Source organism: Lithobates pipiens, unplaced genomic scaffold, assembly GCF_037356315.1.
Source record: "Lithobates pipiens isolate NorthernLeopardFrog02 unplaced genomic scaffold, aLitPip1_a1.2 Scaffold_8, whole genome shotgun sequence".
Lineage (NCBI taxonomy): Eukaryota > Metazoa > Chordata > Amphibia > Anura > Ranidae > Lithobates > Lithobates pipiens.
The window spans coordinates 690,353,446-690,377,174 of NW_027507903.1; the positions used below are offsets into that span (position 1 = coordinate 690,353,446).

At 45.1% G+C, this 23,729-nt stretch overlaps 1 protein-coding gene across 10 annotated transcripts in view; it reads left to right on the forward strand.

The window, feature by feature from the left end:
* Window positions 1–23,729, forward strand: part of LOC143963519 (NACHT, LRR and PYD domains-containing protein 3-like) — a 190,255-nt gene that overhangs the window by 120,703 nt on the left and 45,823 nt on the right. For 9 of the 10 annotated variants that reach the window (XM_077473188.1, XM_077473181.1, XM_077473180.1 and 6 more), the window contains 3 exons: window positions 2,092–2,130; window positions 3,112–4,822; window positions 7,009–7,152. In XM_077473188.1, coding sequence (XP_077329314.1) covers window positions 2,092–2,130; window positions 3,112–4,822; window positions 7,009–7,152 — 1,894 coding nt within the window. The remainder of the gene's footprint in view (window positions 1–2,091; window positions 2,131–3,111; window positions 4,823–7,008; window positions 7,153–23,729) is intronic. The other variant, XM_077473187.1, reaches the window with a different exon arrangement.

Below are 23,729 nucleotides of genomic sequence, written 5' to 3' on the forward strand. Positions count from 1 at the left end.
TTATCCTGAAATGAATCCGGTATAATCCTCCTGGATACACAATGTAGTTGGGATGATATGTACAGATTTACTAACACGGGTCAAAGTTGCAAAATTGTGTTCAGGCATTAACATTAGTTTTCCCCTCAGTCACTAAGGGGTTAAACAATCTTTACTGAGGGAGTTTACAGAATAAAATATATTTGGGTATAAAATTGTGGATGAAGGAAAAGGCTACAGAGTTCAGGAACAATGTAAAAGGGAAGCAGAGTAACACTTCTCCAGGATGCCGGCAGTCAGTCACCATAACACAATGACATCACTCAGCATGCCGAGCAGAGCAATACAATCACAGCCACTTGTCTATTATACAGAACCTCCATATTTATAGCTGTATTCCTAGGAGACCCTCATGATTGTTGCTCAGGGTTCTGAGCCTTGTGCCCCATGCATCCATCTGAACCTCCATCAGAAAGAGGAGTCAAGGCTCCAGATTCTAGGTGTGTGCCTGTCAGTGCTGGGACAAGGCCATTTGGTGCTCAGGGCGAATATGGCAAACTGCACCCCCCCCATTTTTTAGAAAGAATCAATGTTTCAAAACTAGAATATACTTAAAGTGGTTGTAAACCCTTACAAAGCACTTTGACCTACAGGTAAGCCTAGATTAAGGATTACCTGTAGGTCCAAGAAATATCTCCTAAACCTACACGGTTTATGAGATATTTACTTAAAGACAGTGACAGCTGTCTATGGTGCGTGCGCCATAGACAGTGGCACGCAGGCGCACTATCGCCGTTAGCAGCATGCCACTGCTAATGGAGATATGCCATTAGTGGCGACTCCCTGCGCATGCTTGGGAGTGATGTCATCGCTGCACCGAAGCTGTGAGTGGCCGGAGCAGTGATACCCAGAAGATGGATGCTCCGGACTACAGGGGACAGCGGTGACATCTCTGGCTCCTGTGTCAAGTAAGTGGCACATAATGGGCTACTATACGATTCATAGTAGCCCATTATGCTTTACCTTTGCAGGGAGACAAAGAGGAAGTAAACCCATCAGAGTTTACTTCCTCTTTAAAACAATACAAGTTCAATTAGGTTTAATGCGACACCTTGCCAACCCTGTCCATCCTGCATTACATATACTCTCACCTGTCATAAAGCTATGCCAACCTGGACATCACAATACACCGCATGCACAGCACACCTCCACTACAAGGCAGCTCTCCTCTTCCAGCCACAATCCATGCAGGAGAGGGTGCACACACTGTACACACCACACACTTCCCCATCTGTCACAGCAGAAATTAAACATCAGTGGTGGTCAGTAACCTTGCCTCAGCCTCCTCCCCTCCCCCAATCCAGCCATCTATTAATCTGTTTCTGCTTACTTTTACAACAGTTCAGTCCGGACCATAGCACATTGTCTGTCACACTGCAATCCAGTTTCCAAATCTTCTAGCTTGGCTTCCTTCCAGCTAGAGCCAGGCACCAGCTCCTCTAGGTCACAGCGCCGAGTCTGACACAGCTCCCTGCGCTCCTCTAAGTCCTCCCACCTCGCCTCTGGCCGTGAGTGACGTCACGCCGCTGGCAGGGACTATGAGACTCCTCCATAGGGGGAGGAAACAGTGACAGTAGGAGACAGTAAACAGTGAAGCTGAGGGAAGGGAGGATGTAGGAGTGCACGCACTCGGCACACACAATTTGTACAGTGCCGCTGGGCGCTGACATAGGTGACTTGTACACACTGGCGGGTGGCGGCTATGGCAGAACTTCACCTGCAGGCTGCGCCCCCCTCCTATGGCAAATGGTACCGCCCAGGGCACGTGCCCCTTCCGCCCCTGCCTTTTACCGGCCCTGGTGCCTGTATACCTGCATAGGGAATTGGGGGCTTTTCTGGCCCCCCACCATGGTCACATGTCACTGCAATGTGCTGAGATGTTACCAGGCAAAGACTCTCCCATCACCTGGAGGAGGAGAGACTCCAATCTACAGAGGGTTGGTGGGATGATGGTGTCTGGGAGGATCTGCTACACTAATAACTCTCTTAGTTATTATTTTATACATTTCAGATGTTTGTCAGGACTAATCACTTCCCTAATCTTATTTCCAGCCAAACTGAAGAAGACGACACATGGCAAAACATTATCAGGTTAGTAGGACATCCACTTTTCATATGAAATCTCTTCTGGATGAACATTTTGTTATTATTGTAGTCCAGATCAGTGGTGGGACTGCCAGGTCACAAAGATTGCACTTAAGACCAGGCCCTGGCGTTCTGCCATTGTAGGGGGCCCAAGATGGCAGGAAGGGGGCCCACTGCAGAACATGGGCTCAGTTCACACTGCTGTGATCCCAAAGTTGTGCAACTTGCTTGCAATTTCCTTGTGACTTGTTTGAAATTTTGTGATTTGACATTGTAGTCTATGCCACTGAAATCACACCAACGCCATAGAAAAGGATTCCCTTTTTCTTTGTTGCTGTGACTTTAGTCACATTTATTAGGACAGCACCCATTGAAATGAATGGGTTTTGACTTGTCATGCGGCTTTGTGTTGAAAGTCACATAAGCTGCAGCATTCTGAACCATGACTTATAAAGGGCCCCACGACAGGAACAAGCAGAAAGGGCCCCTGCCTTAGGGTTCCACCTCATCTCTTTAAACCCAAACATATATGAATTACACAGGTTCTGAGACTAATTTAGTGCAGGTAAGGCACCAAGTGAGTTTAATTACCACCTTAATCAGCCACAGAACCGGTGTAATCACTATGTGTTCAGGTTTAAAGGGATAAGGTGACAACTCTTTCCTGTTTCAGAGAGAAGAGTCCCAACCTTGTAGGGAGGGGACCAGAGGAAAGGGCCTGAGACTGATGAAAAGGGCCCCAGCAGTCAGGGGGTACCCTTCATGGTTTCTTGCACCGGAGCCCTGTTGGTTCTATTCATGCCTCTGGTCTGGATGGTGTGTCCATAGTTTGGATGCTTCCACAGTCCTCCCGTATTTCATGGGATATCTTCTTTTAGGGTTCCATTCTTCGGGTTTATGGTTGAAATACAATATTTCCAACTTTGTCTTATAAATACTATTTCATGTGTGTATGAGAAATAAAATATTCTCTTTTCTCTCATAAAGACATCAGTAAAGAACACAGAGAGAATGAGAAATTCCAGAGGATTCCAGAATATAATTCCCGTATGGGGGAGACTGTTCATCTACAGGAAAGATTCACCAATTTATTGATGATAAAGGGACCCCAGAATAAAGAGGGAAAAGAAGAAGAAATAAGGAGTTCAGGCAGAAGACATCTACAGATCATGGAGAAAAGACCCCCAACCACAATCCAGGCCCTCTTTGACCCTGATAAATGTGGGTTCATCCCTAAGATTGTGGTGTTACAAGGACCTGCTGGGATTGGAAAAACAATGACCTCCAGGAAGATCATGCTGGACTGGGCCTCTGGGGATCTCTACCGAGACAAGTTTGATTTTGTGTTTTATCTGAGCTGTAGAGAAATCAACACCATCCCTGAAAACATAAGTCTTGTGGGACTTTTATCCAGAACCTGCAGACTGAGTTCAGATGACCTGGTGTCTATTCTGAAGGATCCTGGAAGTCAGAGAAAACTTCTCACCATAGTTGATGGGTTTGATGAACTGAGGTGGACTCTGGAGAAGAAATCTGAGGGTTGTCCTGACATTTCTATGGAAACCCACAAAGAAATAATTCTCCAAAGCTTGCTCAGGAGACATGTTCTCCCAGAATCTTCTCTGATCATCACCACAAGGTCACTGGCCATGGAGAAACTTAACACATTCATCAAGGATTCTCACAATGTGGAAATCCAGGGATTTACAAGGGAGGATCGGGAGGAATATGTCCATAAATTCTATGGAAATAAAGAAGATGCAGACAAGGTTCTCAGTATAATAAAAGACAATGACGTTGTGTACACCATGTGTGCCGTCCCCATCACATGCTGGATTGTCTGCACTGTAATGACACAAGAAATAAGAAAAGATTTGGATGTAATTCAGTGTAAGACAACGACTTCAATTTATCTTCTCTACCTGGAGGTTTTACTAACCCATCACAGCAAGAAGGAGCAGTCTGTACACCGGAAACAAACCTGTCTGAAGAAGCTGTGTGCTCTGGCCAATCAGGGACTTCTGAAGGGACAAATCTTATTTGAGAAGAAAGATCTAGAAAGACATGGACTTTCTCTGGATGAGGTGGAGTCTGTATTTCTGAATGAGAACATCTTTCATTGGGACGTCCGTCACCAGACCTGCTACAGCTTCATCCACCTGAGTGTACAGGAGTTCCTTGCTGCTCTCTATTATGGGATGGATGATGGGTTTGGGTCTATGGAAGGCACTTTCCTCCCGGAGATCTGTAAAGGGAAATCACTCCGTAACCTCAGATCACGTCACTCACATTTATCATTATCTGTACAATTCCTGTTTGGTCTCTTAAATGAAAATCAGGTGAAGACATTCTCAGAGGTCACAGGAATCTCCATCTCACTCCGAGCCAAACCTGCAATGAGAAAATGGGCCAAGAAGGGCATCAATCAGACTTTCTATACTCAGACCCTCTTCTGTCTGTATGAGACTCAGGATGAGGACTTCATTAGGAGAGTCATGTCGGGTTATACAGATTTGGAGCTGTGCGGCTCAGATACTGATCACTTGTGGATGAACAGGAATTATTCCAAGCAGCTGATCTATTGCTTGAAGACTTTGAAGAGAGAAAGTTTTCAGACTTTACATTTTGATTCTCTCACTGTGGGTCCAGAGTGCCAGAAACGTCTATCTCCATTCCTACACAGGAGTCAGGAGGTCAGGTAAGTGAGTGTGAGGATATCCTAACTGAATTCAGAGAATGGGCAGGAACCTGCATACAGTATAACGGTGATTATCAGACATGTTCTCCATCTACCACACTTGTTAGAAGTCCTGGGAACTCACACTTTCCTCAGCCCTAAGCCCTGCTTCACACTACAGCAATTTTCCAGCGACATTCTGATGACATGTAAAGTCGCAGGTCAGGTGAAAACACAAAGATTTTATTGGGTGTTGTCTTAATTGCTGCGATTTGAGTCACTGCAACAAAAAAAATACTTCCTGCACTACTTTTGTGTGATTCTTGTGCTGCACGACTCCCATAGACTTCAATGTAAAATCACCAGAAAGTCGCACATTTGTCTGAATCTTTAAGACTTTGCTGCGACTTCTGAGGCTTCTTTACCCCCCACCTCTCCTCCCTGGCCATCCTTGCTGCCTAAAATCTTCCTCCAATCACATCCCAGTCACACCTGAGCGTAGCGGAAATGCACATTCCCACTTCCATTATTTGTGTATTTTTCATGTGTAATCACACATTGTGTATAGGGAGCCCATTCACTGGAATGTTCTGCCCGACATGCAACAAACACCCCAAAGTAGCTCAAGAATCTTCTCAGTCATGGAGCGTCATGCATCTTGGCAGCAAAACATGCGTCTGATAACTGTGATTGGGGTGTCATTAACAATCAGCTGGCATTCATATCTGCGTCCGAATACGAGGCGACACACACAGGAAATGTGCGCTTTTTCATATGTCTGAAAAATGCACAGCAACGCACGCCACACATGCGCAGATGTAAATGAATGGTAATGCAAAAGCAATGCTCCTTGCTGTGCGTTTTTTAAACATACAGCAAAGCGCATGTATTCTTGTGGTCTGCCATGCATTCAAAAATGTGCAGAAGCAAATGAATAATAACACAAGTGTGACACACATTGTCGCACATTTATGAAACGCACAGCAAAGCATGGATTTTCTTACAGATTGCTGTGCAGTTGGAAATGTACAGATGTGAATGAATGGAAACGTATTTACAACTGACGGCAACCCGCAAGAAAACGCATGCTTTTCTGCGTATTTTGTGTGGCAATGCACATCACACTTGTGTTACCATTCATCTGCATCTTCATGTTTCTGAACGCACGCCAACCCGTAAGAAAACGCATGCTTTGCTGTGCATTTTGAAAATGTGTGACAACACACGCTGCACTTGCGATGCCATTCGTTGGTGTCTGAATGTTTCTGAATGCCCGGCAACCTGCAGGAAAACGCATGCTTTGCCACACGTTTTGGAAACATGCATCACGCTCGCCTTGCCATCTTTGCAGTACAAGCGTGACGCACGGTCGCAGCACATTTCTGAAACGTGCAGCAAAGCACACAATTTCTGGCGGTTGATGTGCATTCAGAATCATGCAGATGTAAATGCAGCCTGATTGTTAATGACGCCCCAATCACGGTTATCAGACACATGTTTTGTCATGTGATAAAACACGCTATAAACACGGATCATCAAAGTCACATAGGAATGCTTCTCAGTAAAGTCACTTTGAAGTCGCACCTGGTCGCCGGGAAGTTGTAGAGCAAAGTCAAGCTGGAAGTGGCTGCGACTTTCATGTTGTGCTGTGTGAACCAGAGCTAAATGGTGGTTCCCACATATCACCTTCTACACAACTTCTGGGAACAATCACATCATTTACATCACATTAACCCTTTCCCTGCCCCCAATTATACCATTTATCACACAGAACATTTGGAGGGAAAGCTTTGTGTTCAGAGATGTGGGGGAGGGAAATAATGTCAGGGGTGTGACATCATCATCCCAACATTGGAGGGGCTAATTGTCTGCAGAAGTGGGCGGAGATGGGAATGTCTGGACTGCATTTTATATCTGGAACCAAAGTGGTGTTCCAGGATTTCCCAGAAGCTGAATGGAGACCCCTGTGTAGGAAGGCCGGAGACCCCGTATACATATCAGGGGCCTCCTTTAAGTTTTGTCTGGAGTGTGACTTCAAAGACGACTCATAGCCACCAATGAGAAGTCCTCATCAGGTCCAGTATGAGGCTGTAGAGCCGGAGGGAAGGCAGCCATGTGGAAGGGAAATGTTGGGGTTACATTGTTATTCTTGGGGTCAGAGGTCATACTTTCTTGGTGATAATTATTATCTCATTATTGGATTTTAGATTTTGGTGGTGTAATATTTCCAGTAAAGATTGTCCGGGAGAGGACAAAGCAGAAGAAGAAGATTCCTTCTCTTCAGGATATGAATGGATGTCGGATTCTCTTTCCTTTCTGATGAACCCGGAGAGTAAAATTCAGTTATTATGGTAAGAGAAATGTGTGATGTGCCGTGATGGGGAAATGTGACGTCTTGTGATTGTTCCCGTCTCTCAGTGTCTCCTTCTATCTCTGGGTGTCCTCCATCCTCACCCATGTAGAATCTTCCATCACCTGTCCTCTTCTCATGTCTTCTCCTCTCTCTGAGGGAATCTTTCTCTTTGTAATCTCATCCATGGGATTTGGGGTTCCCCTTATAGTAGAACAGTGACCAGGCTCTGTACATATGGAATGACCCTCCATATTCCTAACAAGCAGGAAATAGGATGGAATAGACCCCCTTAGGACTCGCTCACACGTCTGATGATTATGTAGAAGGAAGCAATGCTCAGTAACACTTCTATGACATTTATCATGTGTCTTCATTGTGTTTATCAAGCTCTGAAAACACTATAAGAATGCTGGAGAAATGTCCGGGGGAGGGGTTGTTCTTCTAGTGGGAGGAGCCTACAGGGGAAGTGATGTAGAGGAAATGATCTCCTCTGATATGTGGATTTCGGATATATTACAATAATTCTATAGAATGAAAACCAGCCGCTATGTCATCATACTCACTATCGCTCTCCTGCCCCCTGGAGGACAGATTTCCCGGTCTGAGGATAATACTCGCTTGGTGACTTGTTACCACATCTGTTTTATTTGTATGTGTCACAATAGCTGGGATACTCGGGTCATTAATAGTTTATTAATAATAACATGTAATATATCCTCACATAGAATCACAATATATCCATGTAAGAATGCACAGAGCGCCCGGCGACCCTCCTCTCCTTCATAACAGTATAGCAGCAGCTCTCCTAGTGTATCTGACAGGCGTGATGACGTCTCCACCTTACACGTTACGCCCTAGGCGGGGCTTCATCATGTATATTTGTGTTTGTTCAAAATATGTAAATATTAACACTTTTAGGTTTATGGAGTCTCCCTTCTAGTGCTGCACAGCTATCTTTATATCTATCCTGTAAGGGAGGTGTCACTGCACATCACCAATCATAAGTGGCCGACCACAAAGTAGGTTTTTTGATGTACATAGTATGCTAAAGTTTGTGTGGTCTCACTCATCATGCTGCAATATTGAGCACTTTGACGATATATTACTTATATTGTTTTTTCTAACATTGTAATATTCCTGTATAATTGTGCTGAAACACGTGTGGATTGTTTAAACATTTGAAATACAAATCCTATTTTTAGGTTTAGGGAGTCTCACTTGTTGTGCTGCACAGTTGTCTTTCTATGTATTTGGTGTTGGATTTTGTGGATGAATCCTTCTGTGTTCAGCTGATTAGTATATATAATTGGAAGAGGTTTTTGGCTGTGCAGTGACACATTTCCTGCCTGGCACTGTCAGTATTGCCGGCTGGTTGGTGATTTTGCCGGCACACAGAAGCTATTGGAGTTACCACACGGCTGTTCTGTACAACCAGAAGTAACCGGAGCTGCTCTGTCCTACTTCTCTATTATTTCCCAGTGCATTCTGGGATACCGGAGCCTCCGCTGTCTGTCCTCCAATGCCCAGCGATTATTGGACATCACCATGAAATGAATGGAGGCGACTGACAAGCGTGGATGTCTCATGACAGCGACATGCGGCTTCATTTATAACACGACACAACGCTACCGCTCCTGTGTGACCAGCACTGTGTGCCGCCGTTGTAATATTCATGGCAGGCATGGAAGGTGGTTATCAGGCATTAGAAATGATGAATAAATGTCACATAATCACATGGCACTGACACACGTGTGACCGAGACCTCACTGACCTCTGTAGCTACAGACACCACGGATCAATTCATCCTCAATTTTCACAAATGTCCAGTGAGGCCCCTCCGGTGGGTCTCAGCAATCTGCTCCCCCTCCCCTCCCCCGAGTCATTCAGTTATGAAGGGAAATTACAGCTTGAGCTACTGAGATCTGTAAATAACATGGATTGTACAGTGATCCTGAAAGGACAGGCAGGTAAACATGTGGAAAAGAGATTTCAGCTCCACCTGCTGGCTGAAAATGAAAATGCTAATTATTTATATCCAATATTTCATATTTACAAATCTATGAATGGAATGTTTTGTCCTGACCATAATAAAGACAGAAAACACAATTCATTCCTCTGAAGACAAAGACCTCAGACAGTTCTCACTTCTGTACAAAAGGCCGTCCCATAACCAATACAACTCATACTCCAGAAATATCATCTGTCATTGTCTCCCTTCTGCAGGATAGGAGTTATAAATCCTGGAAAGTTACCCCTCCCCCATCACTAGAAGAAATGATGAACATCCCCAACTCCCATCCCCTTTATGAGTCCTTGTCTGCCATAAAAAGCCTCAAGTCCTCCTCTGCCAATGGCTCCCCCTGCTGTGTCTGAGCCAATGAGAAGGGAGAGAGCCAAGAGATCCTCTGCTCTTGTGTACATTGCTGGATGGAGATCAGGCTCAGGTAAGTATTGGGGGAAATGCATTAACCGGTTCCTGACCAGCCACCACAGTTGTACTGCGGCAGGTTGGCTCTCCTGTGTGAATCACCATCATCGTATGTCGGTCACGTGTGTGGGTATGGGGGGTGCGCGCCCCCTCCACCGTCCCCACAACGATTGGATTGATTTCAGAACCGATCAGTCTATAGGCCCAGGTCAATGATTTCTGGGCTGGACCTGCTGATCGGTTCTGGTGAATGGCAGACTGTCCTCTACATGTGTAATGTAAACACAGGCAGAGGAAGTGATGTCATCTCCCCTCGTGGAGCCCTTTTAGTTTCCAGCAAGTGAGGAGAAGACATCTACTGTGAGTACACCAACACTACACTGACGCCAGGACATGTAGGTACACATTTAACCCCTTGATCACCCCCCCCGTTAACCCTTTCACTCCCTGTCACTGTGTCACCAAGTGCATTTTTCAGATTTTTCACTAGTCACTGTATTGGTGTCCCTAATCAGTGCTAGGGCAGTTAGTGGTAGGCCCAGGTAGGTTTAGGGTACTCCCCATTAACCCCCTAATAAAGGTTTAACCCTCTGATCACCTCCCCCGAGTTAACCCTTTCACTCCCTGTCACAGTGTCACTAGTATAGTGTACAGATCTCTTGTCGGGTGACATCAGTTTTAGTGTCAGTTAGGGTCAGCGTCAATCCCAGACATCATCAGATTAGTGCCAGGTACACGAACACACACTCACACTATATAGCTCCATTACTAGTATAGTATTTGAACGGATCAATATCTTTGATCTGATCAGATCTATATTAGCGTTCCCAATAGTATAGCATTCCCAAAAATGTGACGTTATTAGAATCAGCCCAGATACCTGCCAGCACCTGCATTTAGCCGCTCCGCCCAGTCCACCCAAGTGAAGTATCAATAGATCACTGTCACTTACAAAACACAGCACACAAAACTGCAGCATTAGCAGAGTCACGCCCGATCCCTGCTAGCACTAACAGTTCATTTTTTGTAGCGATTGAAGCAGTCACTGACAACCAGGTGCTCTTTTACCTGTGAGTCACACTAGCTGTACCTATAAATGTCCAGCATTGAAGAGACCACACTGTCAGATTCAGGCTCAGTATACAAACTGGTAGAGATCACCCTGACAGATAGCTCTGATGACAGGGTACTGGTCCCTGCTAGTGATGGCCGAACAGTTCGCCCGGCGGTCGTTTCACGGCGAATTTCGGCTGTTCGCGGTCCGCCAGTTCGGCGGACTATTGGCGCCGTTCGCCCGGCAGACTTCCGTGTTTTTACTGTGTAAAGGAACTTTGACCTGATGACACATCCATCATAGGGTACAGGACAGCCATTTGAGACATGAGGCCGCGTACACACGGGCGGACTGTTCGCCCAACTTAGTCCGCTGAACAGTGTTTCAGCGGACAGTCCGCTCGTGTGTGGGCTTCAGCGGACAGTCTGACGAACAAAGATTTTCGGAATTTCCGTAAGACAGTCCGCTGAAACTTGGTTTTGTCCGTCCAAACTTGGTTTCAGCGGACAGTCCGCTCGTGTGTAGGCAAGTTGGACGGACTAAGTATCGCGCATACTCAGAAAGGGTTTACACGCCCGAAGGTTGCATTGCAGTGTATAGGACGTCGTTTTTCTAGTCCCGTCGTACGTGCTGTACACGTCATCACGCTCGTTTTCAGCGGACTGTTCGTTCATCGTGTGTGGTCAAGTCCGTTCATGCAAATTTTGAGCAGACTGTTTGTCGGATTGTTTGACGAACTAAGTTGGGCGAACAGTCCGCCCGTGTGTACGCGGCCTGACAGCACATGGACACTTGGACATTCCCCCTAACTTATAAATACACCCGATCCGGCGGCCATTTTACATTCTTTCTTCTGTCACTATAGGGAAAGGTTGCTGTTTGGAGCAGGGACAGATAAACCACTAGCTATTTGGTACACAAAAGTTCTTTTCAGGACTGGCATAGGTGTTAGGTGTATATAGGTTTGCTGTGCTACTGATTGTTGCAGCAGCCTGAGTGTCTTTTGTCAGTTTAGAGAAAGGGACAGAGCGCTGTGTCTGCTGCTATTTTAGGGACAGCCAGATTAATCATCATCATCATCATCATCATCATTAGCTTTTACTATCAGGTCCACAAAAGTGCTATTCGAGTGACCAGTAATTGTTCCAGTCTCCTCTGTTTTGCCAGTTTGTATAGGGACAGTAAGGAAGCAGTGTGTCAGGCAGTGAGGGTCAGTTTAAACAGTTGCTGTTACTATTAGTTCCACAAAGGTTCTTTTCAGGACTGGTATCAGTGGTATGGTAATAGGCTTGTACACGTATAATATTCTTTCTTCCAAATATAGAAAGCATATTATACTTGACTGCTGCCCTTCTGCTGCAGTCTGCTAATCATTCACAACTCACTTGTTCCACAAAGCTCTTTATCAGGACTGGTAACTTGGTCTGTCTAGGGTGCTACAGTACATAGGGTTGAGTGAGGTACAGTCTGCCATTCTGTAAGGACTGGTATCGGTCCACAATAGATAGGGTTGAGGTGCACCACTGCTGACCGCTGCCTTATACTGCAGCAGTCCTTCATTGGTATAGGGACTGACGTACAGTCTGCTAATCAGTCACACACAACCTACTTGGTCCACAAAGGTCCTTATAAGAACTGGTAACTTGGTGAAGGGTGCTACAGTACATAGGGTTGAGTGAGGCACAGTCTGCTGTTCTGTAAGGACCGGTATCGGTCCACAATAGATAGGGTTGAGGTGCACCACTGCTGACCACTGCCCTATACTGCAGCAGTCCTTCATCGGTATAGGGACTAAGAGTTTTGTCACAGAGTCATTTAAAAAATGACAGGCAGAGGAAGAGGCAGGCCCTTCCGCAGGGGTGGTAGGGGTAGGGCAGGAGCAACAGCCTTGAGCCAAAGTGGGAAATTGCAGAAGGTGCAATCAATTACTTTAAAGGACGCACCAGACTTGGTTGAGTGGCTCACTCAGCCTTACTCTTCTGCACCCTCCTCATCCTCTCGATCTGCACCCTCTTCTTCACTCTCTGCTATGTGCACCCCCAAAGACACTACCACCAACAACACCACCACCACCACCACATACCTTCCGCTTGAGTCACAGGAATTATTTTCCGATCCATATCAAGAGGACATTGCTGATGCTCAGCCACTCTTGGTATTGGATCAGGAAGAGGAGGTAGCAACAACCGCTACTCAGCAGTCTGACGACAGTACCCAGATCAGCCCAAGGAGGAGGTTGGTCCCCGGTGTTGCTGCCTACTCCGAGATCTCTACTTATAGTGGTGGGGAAGGTGACGTTGATGATGACGTGTCTAGTAATGTCACGTGGGTGCCCACAAGAGAGGAAGAGGAGGGGAGTTCAGAGGGAGATATGGACCAGCAGATAGGGAGGAGAAGCAGGACTAACTTACATTGCACAGGAGGGACAAAGCAGACTGCAAATGTATCAGGAGCGAGTCATCGACCATGTACGGTCACATCTGGCGCTCCCAGGACACCGGCACATGGCTCCGCAGTGTGGGCTTTTTTTAACGTGTCCGCTGCTGACAATAGCGTTGCCATCTGCAATCTTTGCAGTCAACGCATTAGTCGCGGTAAGCCCAACACTCACCTAGGGACGACCGCCTTAAGAAGGCACATGGGCAGCCATCACCGAGCCGAGTGGGAGCAACGTAACACACAAAGCCACACTCCAGGCTCTCACCGTCCAGCCTCGTCTTCTACTTCTCCTTCTCCTCTCTCCTCACAATTGTCCTCCACTCCACCTTCCATCACGCCAAGCTCACATTTTTCTGCAAAAAGGCAGGCTTCCGTGGGCCTAATGTTCGAGCGTAAAAAAATGATGACGCCGGATAACCCTCTTGCCCAACGATTGACGGCTGGCTTGTCAGAACTCATAGCCCGCCAACTACTGCCATATAAACTGGTGGACTCGGAGGCCTTTCGCAAATTTGTGGCCATTGGAACTTCACAATGGAAGGTCCCAGGAAGGAAGTATTTCTCAGAGAAGGGCATCCCAGAGCTATATGGCCATGTTCAGCGGCAAGTGAATGTATCTCTGGCACACAGTGTCGGTGCCAAGATACATCTGACCACAGACACGTGGTCTAGCAAACACGGCAGGGAAGGTATATCACTTTTACTGCCCACTGGGTGAACCTTCTGACGGCCGTCAAGCATGTAACCCGTGGCACCCGCGTAGATTTGGTTTTACCGCCACAGATTGCATGCGGGCCTGACTCTTCTTCTCCTCCTCCTCCTACTCCATCCTCATCCCTCTCCTCCTCAGCTGACTCCTCCTTTTCCGCTGCTAGCGTCTCTTCCGCTGCACCGCCCAAGCTCCCCAGAACCTATTCCACATGCCAGGTGAGACGTTGCCATGCCGTGCTGCATCTGTTGTGCCTGGAAGCCAAGAGCCACACTGGCCCGGCACTCCTTTCAGCTTTGCGTTCAGATCAGTGGCTAACACCGCTCAATTTGACAGTTGGTAAAGTGGTGTGTGACAACGGTGCCAATCTGCTTAGCGCATTGAAACAGGGCAAAATCACGCATGTGCCATGCATGGCACACGTCTTAAACTTGGTCGTGCAGCGATTCCTTGTCAAATACCCTGGGGTCCAGGACATCTTGCGGCAGGCAAGGAAAATCTCGGCCCATTTCAGACGATCTTACACGGCCATGGCTCGCCTTGCTGACATTCAGCGGCGACACAATCTGCCGGTCAGACGTCTTATTTGCGATTGCCCGACGCGATGGAACTCAACCTTCTATATGCTTGATAGGCTGCTCCAGCAGAAACGTGCAGTTATCGTCTACTTGTATGAACTCTGCGAAAGAAACGGTTCTGGGGAGCTGGGGTTTTTTTCACCACGCCAGTGGCTGCTCATGCGCGACGCATGCAGACTTCTGCGGCCATTTGAGGAGATCACCAAACTGGTCAGTCGCAGCCATGGCGGCCATCAGTGACATGGTACCTTATGCCTTCTTTATGGAGCATGCATTGCGTCGTGTCATTGATCAAGCTGTGGAGGAGCAGGAGCGGGAAGATGAGGAAGTCGCAATGCTGGATGAATTCCCAGGGGGGCTACCCTATCTGAGACAAGTCAACAACAGGAGTCTGATGAGGAGTCAGAGGAGGATGGTGCTGGGGCGGATGAGGAGGAGCAAGAAGAGCATGCTTTAAACCTTTCTGGGATCTCTGTTGTGCGTGGATGGGGAGAGGAGAATGAAGAGGACAACATTATCCTGGATGATGAGCAGGAGCCAGGCCACCACACCGCTTCCACTTTAGTGCAAATGGGGGCCTTCATGCTCTAGTGTTTTAATAGGGACCCCCGTATAAAAAGCATAAGGGTCAAGGACCAGTACTGGGTGGCAACGTACTTAGACCCCTGGTACAAACACAAAATGGCGGAAATGTTACCGCCGTCACAGAGGGCTGTCAGAATGCAGCACTTCCAGGTCTTGCTTTGAGAAATGCTGCATTCTGCTTTTGCGAGCGCTGGCAGAGGAGCAACTCCCACTCCCAGAGAAGGAGTTGTGGGTACCAATCCAACAGCGCCTGCAAGAAGAGGCCGGTTTGAAGATGTGTTGGTGACTTCGGATATGAGGTCATTCTTTCAGCTGACCCATCGACAGGTGTCATCCGGATCCAGCATCAGGGAACGCCTAGACCGTCAGGTGTCCGACTACATCGGGTTAACAGCCGATGTGGACGCTCTGAGGAGTGATGAACCCCTGGACTACTGGGTGGGCAGGCTTGACCTCTGGCCAGAGCTTACCCAATTTGCAATCGAACTGTTGGCTTGCCCCTCATCCAGTGTCCTGTCCGAAAGGACGTTCAGCGCAGCAGGGGGGATCGTGCTGTGCTGACTTCCTCCTGCAGGGTTCTTATTATGAGGGGATCACACCATCCCTGTCCTGTGCTGATTTACTCCTGGGCCTGCTTATTATGAGGGGATCACACCATCCCTGTCCTGTGCTGACTTACTCCTGGGCCTGCTTATTATGAGGGGATCACACCATCCCTGTGCTGTGCTGACTTTCTCCTGGGGGTTCTTATTATGAGGGGATCACACCATCCCTGTCCTGTGCTGATTTACTCCTGGGCCTGCTTATTATGAGGGGATCACACCATCCCTGTGCTGTGCTGACTTCCTCCTGGGGCTGCTTATGGTGCTGCTGTCAGTGCTGTATATCACGGTGCTGGTGTGAGTGCTTAATGTCACGCTGCTGCTGTCAGTGCTGTATATCATGGTGCTGATGTCAGTGCTTAATGTCACGCTTCTGATGTCAGTGCTCTCTATCACGGTGCTGCTGTCAGTGCTGTATATGATGGTGTTGATGTCAGTGCTTAATGTCACGCTTCTGATGTCAGTGCTCTCTATCACGGTGCTGCTGTCAGTGCTGTATATCACGGTGCTGATGTCAGTGCTTAATGTCACGCTTCTGATGTCAGTGCTCTCTATCACGGTGCTGCTGTCAGTGCTGTATATCACGGTGCTGATGTCAGTGCTTAATGTCACGCTTCCGATGTCAGTGCTCTCTATCACGGTGCTGCTGTCAGTGCTGTATATCACGGTGCTGATGTCAGTGCTTAATGTCACGCTTCTGATGTCAGTGCTCTCTATCACGGTGCTGCTGTCAGTGCTGTATATCACGGTGCTGATGTCAGTGCTTATTGTCACGCTTCTGATGTCAGTGCTCTCTATCACGGTGCTGCTGTCAGTGCTGTATATCACGGTGCTGGTGTGAGTGCTTAATGTCACGCTGCTGCTGTCAGTGCTGTATATCACGGTGCTGCTGTCAGTGCTGTATATCACGGTGCTGCTGTCAGTGCTGTATATCACGGTGCTGATGTCAGTGCTCTCTATCACGGTGCTGCTGTCAGATGATTCTATCACGGTGCAGGTGTCATTGCTGTATGTCACTCTGCTGATGTCAGTGCTCTCTATCATGGTGCTGCTGTCAGATGACTCTATCACAGTGCAGGTGTCATTGCTGTATGTCACGCTGCTGGTGATCATCTCCTGCACCCTCTTCTTTGCCTACCCTGGTCCCTGACCTTCCGTCTCCTCCATTGCCTTCATGCGCTCCACAGTCCTGAATTGTCAGAACAATTTCCCATATAAAAAAAGAATGCTTGTAGTTATCGATCCCAAATTCACCTCATACATGTGTTATGTCATTGGCCATGTGGTGGGACTATGTTTGCCCAGCTAATAATTATTTTGTGGCTGCAAATTTGACCTATAGGTTTGCGAAGTTCGCCTCCCATTGAAGTCAATGGGGCCCGCCGCAAACTTTCTGTTTCGCAAACTATCGGCCACGTTCGCGGTCCGCGTTCGCGAAACGTCCCGTCGGAAGTTCGTCCATCACTAGTCCCTGCTAAGGTCAGGTATACCTGACTGGTGCGGTGGCTAGCACAAGAAGTGCCCCACAGCCACCAAGAATTCAAAGAAAGGCCCGTAGAGCCCAAAGTGCTCTTCCTGATGTGTTTGCTAATCCTGATTAGCAGCCCATCACTTCTGCAGCACCCGTACCTCCCCCATTCATTGGCCAGCCCAGAATTCAGGTGGAAACAGCAGATTTTAGTACCCTTGACTAGGGATGAGCCGAACACCCCCCAGTTCGGTTCTCACCAGAACTTGCGAACACACAAAAACTTTGTGTGAACATGCAAACACCATTGGGACATGAATGTGAAAAATAAAAACTGTTAATTTTAAAGGCTTATATGTAAGTTATTGCCATAAAAAGTGTTTGGAGACCCAGATCCTGCCCCAGGGGACATGTATCAATGCAAAAACATTTTTAAAATGGCCATTTTTTCAGGAGTAGTGATTTTAACCGATTGCCGACCAGTGCGCGACGATATACGTTGGCACAATAGCATGGCTGTACGAGTGGGCATATAGGTATGTCCCCTTTAAGATGCGGCATTGTGGGTGCCATGTGCTCTGTGCCCGTGGGACCCCTGGACTCGATGTTCGATGGTGTCCAGTGATTGTGTCATGGACCAGAAGAACTGGGAGATGCCTATGTAAACAAGGCATTTCCCCATTTTGCCTAGTGACATGACAGAGATCTACTGCCCCCTGTCATTGGGAGCAGTGATCGCAGTCTTGTCATAGATAGCTCATCCCCCCATAGATAGAATCACTCCCTAGGACACACTTAACCCCTTGATTGCCCCCTAGTGTTTAACCTCTTCACTGCCAGTGTCATTTATACAGTAATCAGTGCATTTTTATAGCACTGATTGTTGTATAAATGACAATGGTGCCAAAATAGTGTCAAAAGTGTCCGATGTGTGCGCCATAATGTTACAGTCATGATAAAAATTTGCCGATCGCTGCCATTACTAATAAAATAATAATAAAAATGTCATAAATCTATCCCCTATTTTATTTCCATGGTTTTTATTGAAGAATTACTGATTACAGAAGAATTCCATTTACAATCTTAACAGAATAAATAGTACAACAATTATAACAATGAACAGTATGAGGTGGTCTTAATTGTCGCGGGTAATCTACTTTCATGATTTTTTTGCTCCAACATATATTCTGCTGCTTTAGGAATTACCAGGATCTATCCCATGGTCACAGGGATAAGGGCACCCCCCAGATACCCCTTTTGGGGGCAAACTGTGTCTTCAGGGGGCACACTCCTCCCTCTATTTTACTTATATAGTCTCATCTACTAAGTACGTACTGAAAATGGAGCCAGGATCACTGGATCTTGAAAGTACCGACACAACAAGGTGAAGTATGAATAAGGAAAAGAATAGACAAGATAACAACAAAAAATAAAAATGAAGATGAAAAGTAGCGTCCGCTCAGTGAAGACTATTTCTGAACAGGTCTCCCCTGGGCTTTGGAGAAATTCTTCCAAGAAGACCAATTGGACTGATATGCTTGGTATGTCCCCTCTCTGCAAGCTATTATATTTTCATATTCAGCAATCATCTTCACTTTAATTGAAACCTCAATCAGTTTAGGAATTTCGCTGGACTTCCATTTGCTTAGGATAGGATAATAGGATAATAGGATATGTGTAAATATGGATCTAATGGAGCAGGGATGATCCGCTGTGTTTAAACTCAGAATGGCTTGTTCCACATTAGGTTTACACTTACTTTTGTCACTTTTGAAATCAGGTTAAATACATCTGACCAAAATTTACGGAGCAGAGGGCAGGCCCAGGCAACATGCAAAAGAGCACCTACCTGCCCCCCCCCCCCCCTCCAGCACAGATTGGAATTGTCCCTTGAGAATTTGGCTACAACGTATGGAGTAAAGTACCATCTCAGCATAAGTTTCTGATTTAATTCTTCATAGTTTGAGCATCTAGAGTACTTATAGTTGCATTTAATGGCTTTTTCCCATTGAGCTTCCGAGAAAGCCTTTCCCAACTCTGTTTCCCACTTTATTATTGGATTATATTACTGAAAGACATCTTTAGAATGAAGAGAATTATATATTAATGTTATACCTTTAGCTTTGGTGTTGCAGGACTGAAGGAATTTCCATATTTTTCTATGATGGGGATATGTGTCACTTTTATACTTTGAACCAAAGAAGCGATCTGTGTGTAGGTAAAGATTTCTGTGTTTGGGATTCGGAATTTTTGCTGAATGTATGTGAAAGGCCTTATTTTATCCCCTGTGGTGAGATCTGCTATATTACTTATTTTGTTCTCAAGCCATTTATTCAATGCTATGTTAGGGATTAACCATTTGATGGATTCCAGAGGAATGGGGACTTTGACTATTGGGTAATGTGCTGAACCTTCTAAGCTGATCTCAGACCATGCCCTACACGCTGCTTGAATTGTGGGGTGGTCTGTGGTTTGGTTAGCTGTAGGTATGACGGAGGCCATGAGAAATGAAAGTGGTGAAAGTGATTGAAATCTAGTAAGTTTTAGTTGGCACCATGGTTTGACGACTGGTTTCACAAACCAATTTTTAATTTGGCCAATAACAAGTGCTGTGCAATAATCCTTCAGTATTGGCAGGCCCATACCCCCTGCATTTTTATGTGTATTTTGTATGAAAGGAGAGCACCTCGCCCTGCTTCCCCCCCACAAAACCCAACAGTTGTTTTTGTATTGTTGTAAAGAAATTAGCGGGTATTTGAATTGGCAGTGCTCTAAAGACATAAAGTATTTTTGGCAGTTTTAGCATTTTATATGCTGCTAACCGTCCGGACCAGGATAGGTAAAACTTTTGAATTCTTGAGAGTTCTTTCTGGCATTTTTTAATGAGTGGTACATAGTTTTCTTGGTATAATTTAGAGAGTGGACATGTGAGTTTGATACCCAAATAGGTAATGGACGGTGTGGTCCATGGATATGGGAGAATCTCTTGTAAATGATTTTGTACTCTTTTGTTTATTCTTATGCCTACTATGTTTGATCTTATTGCGTTTACTTTGTAATAGGATATTCTGCCAAATTGTTGGAGAATACTGTGGGCTGCAGGTAGAGATTTGATTGGGTTAGAGAGTGATAATATTACATTTTTTTGATTTTTATACACCTTTTTATTTGAGTGAGGTGAAGCGCATTAGCACTTTCCACTTTATATTGATAATATTACATCGTCTGCAAATAATGTCATTTTATGCTGGTACGATTGTGATGCTATGCCTTGTATGGAGTGGTCAGATCTGATTTTCTCTGCAAAGGGTTCCCTTATTAGTGCAAAAATTAATGGGGACATGGGGCAACCCTGCCTCTTTCCGTTCGTGATTTGAAATTATTTGGAGAACATTCCTTCCGTATACACATATGCTGACGGGGAGGAATATAGAGCCAGTATAGCATCTCGTATCAGGCCGGAGAAGCCAAACTTACCCAATACCCCTCTAAGGTACCCCCAGTGTACTCTATCGAAGGCCTTCTCTGCATCCAACGTGAGAAGCAGAGAAGGCCTTCTTTCTTTTTCTGCTATATGTAGAAGATTAAGCATTCTCCTAGTAGTGTCTGTCGTTTGTCAGTCCGACACAAAACCCAACCGATCATAGTTTATTAATTGGGGCAGTATATTTGTCAATCTGTGTGCTAATAGCTTGGCGTACAACTTCACATCTGCATTTAACAATGAGATGGGCCTGAAGTTTTGCGAGATGTTAGGTTCCTTACCTGGTTTGGACAGTGTAATAATTGTGGCCGTGAGCATTTCTGAGGGAAAACCAGCTACAGCCGTGGCAGTGTCAAATACCATTTGTAGGTATGGTGATAAGATGTTACTAAATAACTGATAATATTCTGAGTAACCGTCTGGGCCTGGTGACTTATTATGTGGAAGGGTCTTTATCATTTGTTCTATTTCTTGGGTCGTTATTGGTTGGTTCAATTTGTCTAAGTCTGCTTGGGATACAGTAGGTAGATTCACTGATGTCGGGAAGTCCGCAATTATATCGTCATTGGGTCAGGGAGTGTCTTGGTCATTTTTAAGATTATACAATGCTTCATAATAATCACTAAAGGCATCCAAAATTTCTTTAGGGTTTGTGACTTTTCTATTCTTTTAGTTTTAGGGTTTCAAATATAAGATATTTTCTGTGTGGGTATTTTTTCCTTTAGTTGGTTTGCTAATGTTTTCCCAGCTTTATTGCCACATCTGTAAGTACGAGCTTTTAAAGAGCGAAGCTGGTGGTATGTTGGGCTATCAGGTGTGTTCTCAACTCTTGCCTAGTGATGAATAGTGTATCTCTAAGTTTTAGGGAGGGGTTTTGCTTATTAATAGTTTCTAAGTGTTTTATCTTAGTCAGTAGCTCATCCAGTTTTTGTGATTGCTGTTTTTTTTACATTTAGTGCTCATCTGAATGAGCAAACCTTTAATATTTCCTTTATGTGCATTCCACAGCGTGAAGGGATCGCCAACCGAGGGAGCATTGATGGCAAAAAACTTTGTAAGTGCTGAGAGTATAGTTTCTAAATTTGTAGGTTGCGATAATAAATATTATTAGGTCATCTGTTTGCTCTGGTTTCAGCTCGGTGATCCCCCACGCCAATGGAAATTGGTGCATGATCAGACCACGTAATACAATGTATTTCTGATTGGTCAATTTTTTGCAACATAAATTTGTCTACCAAGAACAGATCTATGCGAGAATATGAATTATGAGCATTTGAAAAAAAGGAAAAGTCTTTCTCTGATGGGTGCTGGCATCTCCATACAACGTAAAGACCCGACAAAGAGATAAAACGGTCCAAAGAAAGTCTTCTATGTCGGGATTTAGATCAGTCAGAAATGTCCATCTCTCTCTTTTGGGAACAGTATTGAAATCTCTGCATAGGATAGTAGATCCTTGTCTCATTGAAGATACTTTCTTTCATATTTTATTAAAAATCTTTAACTGCTTTGTGTTAGGTAGATATATGTTAACCAAAGTATATACAGTATTGTCAGTCTCACATACCAGTATTATATATCTGCCCGAGCTATCCATATAAACATCCAGTTCTTTAAATTGGACTTAGTCTGAGACTACTCCCCCCTTTTTTGGGGCCGTTGGCCGTGTAACATGTGGGTATTTACGGTTCTGAAAAACTTGGGGTTTGAGAGAACAGAAACGGGTCTCTTGTATGCAAAATATATCACTGTGAAGCTTAATAGCTTCTCTCTGTCATCTCTTTTTTGAGGGCTATTCAGTCCTTTAACATTGAGTGAAGAGATATTGAAAGGCATCCTATGGTGATTAGTGGGGCTGATTTACTGCAGTTATGTTTATATTAGCATAGTACACATTACCTGTCACAGGCGTGTGGCTGGGTTGCCCAGAAAGCGAGGTTTTGGTAGGTGAGTGAAGACTGCTGAGTCCAGAAGGTAGTTCTAGGAAGTCTCCTGGATTACTTCTTAGATGATGGTTAGTAAGAAAGAAAAGGAAAAGAAAGGAAAAAAAAACAAACAAAAAAGTAAAAATTAAGTGAGGCAAAACGTAGGTGGATTAATCGGTTGTAACACACCAGAGTAACAGGTTGTGATTCTGGTTAGAATCTGTGCGGTAAAACAACCACTCAACTTAGGGGTTTAGGTAAGGGGATAAATCTACATCGCCATCCCCTGGGCCAACAGAGTTAATGAAGGTAGTGGCTTATGACCCAAATTGTCAGCCAGTTTCAGTGTCTGAATCCTCTGTTAGATATGGGAGTTTCATCCCGTCCCCTTCCGCGGTGCCAGTGGGAATGATATGCCAGTCTCTCATGAGGTGCATGCCTTCCTTGATGCTAGCAATTATATGGTTGTAAAATTACAGAAGAAAAATGAGTAGGGACTTTGGGATTTTAAAGGCACCAGTATAGGTTCAAAAAATTAGAAAAGTAATAAGTTAGTATTCTTTATATATAAATGTATTCAAGAATAGAAAGACATACATGATAGGAAACATTAAAAAGATTTTTTGACACAAAGAATATGTCCACACATATGAAGATCTACATCAGATACACATCGCAATCCAGAAAATACAAAAGTTCAAAATCTATACAGGAGAACTGGTCACCCAACAGTGGAGCATATAGATTGATGTATATGGGTGCTATGGTGAAGAGCTGATGTAGAATCCACAGAACTTGCCCGACATGTTTCGCGTTGTTGGAGAAAACGCTTCTTCTGGGGCGTGAGTAAAAAAACACTTCAAAGTTCAAAAAAAGAGACAGAATACATAAATACATCTTACAGATAAATTACAGAGTTTTAAATAAAACATATATGTTACTGCATGCATATTGCTCAGAAATGTATATAAAGCACAAATGTATATAGAGATAAAAAAAACAATACTTGTCAGAGGGGGGCCATGTGCACCGGACGTATATAGGGCACTGTGGGGGCATATACGTTGGATATGAAGATATTAATTAATGATACATTTATTTAATTCATTTTTTAATTTAGGGAGTAATGCATTAATATATATATATATATATATAGGTAATTTAAAAATTGGATGTTCTACCCCAAAACTTTCTGTAGATGGCACTGGTAGTACACAATAAAGATGGTATTGTTTATATAGTGTGGTAGCTTGATTGGTGTGGGTACAGCTGGAAGTAGACATATCATCAGTATGGAGAGAGAATT